At 25.3% G+C, this 4,648-nt stretch overlaps 1 protein-coding gene across 1 annotated transcript; it reads left to right on the forward strand.

Moving 5' to 3' along the window:
* Nucleotides 1-470: 470 nt before the first annotated feature.
* On the forward strand, nucleotides 471-4,145 carry LOC127288950 (uncharacterized). Its single transcript, XM_051316668.1, has 2 exons — nucleotides 471-581; nucleotides 653-4,145. The coding sequence occupies exon 2, from the start codon at nucleotides 816-818 to the stop codon at nucleotides 4,143-4,145; it is 3,330 nt and encodes a 1,109-aa protein (XP_051172625.1). The 5' UTR covers nucleotides 471-581; nucleotides 653-815.
* The last annotated feature ends 503 nt before the right edge of the window (nucleotides 4,146-4,648 follow it).

Consider the following 4,648-nt stretch of genomic DNA (forward strand, 5'->3'; position numbering starts at 1 on the left):
TATTTCTTTGATTCATCAAATAAAAAATTTTGTAAAATCAAAAAAATGTTTCTTTGAGTCAACAAAAAAAAGTAAAGAAATTATTTATAAATCAAAAAAAAATCTTTTAGATCATATAACAATGTTTTTTGATAGGATCATTATCCCCCGATCTACAATGCGGACATAAAATTTTGGAATTGTTAATTTAACATATGCTTAAAATTAAATCAATGACAATTTTTATGATTTAAAAATTAATTTATATTATTTTTTTTAAAAGGATTTTGATATAAAATTCTGAAATATTGTTTGCCTCTAGGTCAATAATCTTTTATTTTACTATTTAACTTTTCAATCATTAAGCAAATTAATGCATTATTTATTCAGTTGTATCATATTTATATTTAATTTAATAAATGACAATTTCAGCATTTTATATATCGAAATGCCCCAATATATACATATATATAATTGCCAATATTTCAAAGAAAAAAAATTAAAAATGATATTTTATAATTCATTTAGTTGAAATTTCAATGTAATTTTATAAAATTATTTTATCCCACAAAAGAACAAAATTTGTATAAACAATCATAAAGGTAAGATCTTAATATTCATTATTAAAATAAAAATACAATTGAAAATAAATAATAATAATAATTTTTTTTAGTTACTGTAATCTGCTTATATCTGCTCGACATATACATCACTAAAAATCTGTTGCATGATGAAAGGGGAAAGATAATGAAAAAAATATTAATTCTGTGAATATATTTTTTCGACATATTATAAATACTAAAAAAGGATAAAATTTTGAAATCACTTAATGCAAAATGAATAATTCAGATTTCTTCATTAGCCCTTTTCAGACAGATCATTTTATTTCAATTTTTAGATCAATAAGTATTTTAACTAATATTTTCTATCAAGAAAAATTAATGACAGAAAATGATAAATATAAACCAATTCCTGTTGTAAATAGTCTCTGTGAATATTTAAATAAAAATAATAATAATGAAATGTCAACTATTACTCTTGGTAAGAAATTATTAAATAATACTGAATTTTATGGATCTAGAGAAAATGAAACTATTGAATATGAATACGCGGATGCAATGTTTGACAATATTATTGCAACTGTTGTATTTTCAAAATTTGGCAATACATTTGGTTATTTAGCAGCAATAGTGAATTCAACAAATAATTTAACATTATCGTTTATAAAAAGAAAAATAAACATCGATCTTGTCGAACAAAATTATTTAAATCAAGATTACACATTCTCCAAACTCAGCCAATTGTCAGTGACGCGAATAATGGAGAAATTGATTTTTCCCCTATTTCCTGATGTGGGAGAAGAAAAAAGTGAATTGAAAATAGTTGATGTTGATTATATTTATGCTCAAGCTGGTTTAATGTTTGTTCGAAGTGCACAAGTAAAGGAAAATATTTCATTTTATGAATATATAACAATTTCACAAAGCATTCAACATGGAGTATTTCTGAATCAATTAAATCAAACTGCATTGAAGATTTTTCAACTTCCTGCACTTTTGTACTATACAGACAAAAATAGAGATTTAGGAAGAATTGATATTCTTTTGAGTGACAACGAATTTTGGAATAAAGTTTACAATTATCTTTTCTCCAATTTAGATGCAGTGAAACAAAATATTAGCGATATACAAAAAAGAAATCCAGTTTATAATTTTGAGAAAGCACTATTTGGTTATAGAAATCGTACAGAATATGCAGAGTACATTATTAGACGTATGTGTCCATTGGCTGATGAATCGGAATACGAAACAGAAGTTGAAAAATACAAATACAATAATGATGATTACTATTGCAAGACAGATGGTTTTCATATGCCAGACATTAATAAATTATTTGCAGATCAAAATCAATTTATTGCCAATCTTTATTCTTACGTGGAGAAAAAATATCTCGAAGAAATATTTAGCGATGAATTAATAAAATTTATCCAACAGAAAAATGTGATTATACATCCACTTGAAATTAAAAGAAAAGGAAAATGTGATTTCAGATGTCGTGCACTGACACCACAATTGAGAAGTGACACTACTCTATTTCAAATTTCAGTTAATGGTTCAGATCCATATCTTTATGCTCTGATACATACGGATGATACAAGGAGTTTACATAACGCTGAAAGCAATCAGGATTTATTTATGGAGAAAATAGGTTTACATAAAAAGACAAAATTCACTGTTTCATCGTCTAAAGAACCGCTTAAATATCATTATGAAAATTTTGACAAGCTGCTGACAAATTTAGTTGAACCGAGAAGATTGGAATTTTATAATCATTTACATAATTTGGGTTATGAATCAACGACAAAAGAATCAATTGTGGGATTTTTGAAATATTTAATTCCATTTTACACGTGTTCTGAGGCAACAAAAAAAGAAACAGCTGTGATTGCAGCTTGCGCCTGTATTATTGATTCATTGGTATTAATTCCATTTTTTGGTCAAGTGGCTAGTACGGGATTAAAATTTTTCAATGCAGCATTAAGACCACTGTTGGCTAATTTTTCTTCTGGTTTGAAAGCATTTACAATTGGTCAATTTGTTGGTGTAACATTAAGAAATATTGTTGGAGAAACTGCAAAAGCATTTTCTAAATTAGTTACAAAAGAATTATTCCGAGACATTGGAGTATCGATTCTACGTACTTTAGATCCAGGAATTGAATTATCGTACACTTTAGGAAAAGCGGGATTAACATCAATAAGTAAATTTTTCAATCTAATTGGACAAAAATTATCATTGAGTAATGTGATTAAATCTTTAAAAAAAGTAATAGAACCATCAGTTACACGAGTTGGTGATTTTTTGAATCGTAATGTTTATGTTAATACCTTTACAGGTAAAGATGGTTATGGTGTGAAATATTTTAAACTCAATGATAAGACAGTGGAATTAAGACGTGTTTCTGGTTATAAGAATGAAGTACCAGTTGTTTTAGTTAGTAAATCTGATGAGAAAAAAATTTACCAATTAATTGATGTTGATAGTGAAACATTAAGAGCAACAAGATGGGAAATGGGTGCAGACGGTATTTTACAGATGGAAATCAAACCATTTGCAGTTCGTGTAAAAACAATCCAAGTCGAAGGACTCAGCGGTAGAGGACGTCTAATTAATCCTAGAATAAGAATAAAAATTCAATTACAAAAAACAAGAGGAGAAATTCTAAGCGAATGGAATAATCGTTTAGATGAAAATCAAATCACAAATGTTTTGAACAATTACGTTGTTGAAGATCCAACATTACGAACATCTATTTTCGAATATCTTGAAGCACACCAAGAATTACCGGAGTGGATTAAATACTATAAATTAACAAATGTTAAAAATTATGAAGTACTAAGATTTAATAGTTATGTTGAGGATATTATTTTAACTGAAGAAGAAGCATTTGCTCGTGTTTCGGAATTATTTAAAAAAACCTATAGATCAGAATTTATTGAAATTAATCCCTACGAAATGTATGAATTGTATCGAAAATTTCGTCTTCACAGTATTTTGAATTATGATGATTTTTGTGCAATCGGAAGTTACATACGAAATGGTCCTGAAAGAGCTCTATTAGAATCACCCGAAGGATGGTTTATTCAAAATGCATTTAATAAATTGGCTATGAGATTTATTGATTTTCCCGCATATGATGCACCAAGAATATTTTATAAATCTGAACAAGTTAGTTCTGATGTTTTTCAAACATTAAAAAAAGGAGAATATAAACAATTTAATTTTCTAACGAATTTAGATTCTGATTTATCTCATACTATGAATAATATTAGAAGAACAATTATTCCCACTATTGAGACTGTTAATTATAATATTTTTTATGAAATTATTGTCGATAATCCCTATATTATTGTGGATATTGAAAAATTATTATCTGAAATTAAAATATCAGCAGTGGCACTACCTAACACTGAATTTGTTATTGATGATGTAATTTATTATGCATATATAGAAAATACTATTGTTTATAAAGTAACTATTAAAAATACTCCAATTAGTAAATCAAAATGGATAGCAACTTTAAATCAAAATATAGAAATGTTGAATGAACGTATTAGTACTTATAACTCTGTTATAGATGATTTTGATGTTAATTTACTTAATTAATTTTAAATATTATTTTTCATTGGAATTTAATAAATAATATTTTTTGAATTCTATTTAAAGAATTTTTTTTATAATTAATATAATATATAAAATTTTTTATAAAAAATTCAAAAGCATATATGCCAATGAAAAATCATTTTGAAATTAATAAATTAAATGTCTCTGTAAAATCAAAAATTATTTTTTGTAAAACTTTTAATTTCATAGATTTTCAAAAAAAATGTCTTATAAAAGTTTTAATTTTTTATTTAAATTCTAATATATTGTTATCACTGTATAGATAGAAATTTATTAGTATAACTTCTATTTGAAAATGATAAAGTAAATAATATCCACCAATAATTTCGATATTATAGAATAAAAGAATTTTAAATATAAATAAATGATCAAAGATAAATATTTATTTACATCAAAAAAAATTTTAGTTCGTTTAAATAAAAATTTTATTGAGTCTCGTACGAGCTATCGTCGAGTGTGGTTGTTTTTCGGGAGAGCTCCTGTTT

This window comes from Leptopilina boulardi, unplaced genomic scaffold, assembly GCF_019393585.1.
Source record: "Leptopilina boulardi isolate dan_hultmark-lab unplaced genomic scaffold, ZJU_Lbou_2.1 LbouV2_399, whole genome shotgun sequence".
NCBI classification, from domain to species: domain Eukaryota; kingdom Metazoa; phylum Arthropoda; class Insecta; order Hymenoptera; family Figitidae; genus Leptopilina; species Leptopilina boulardi.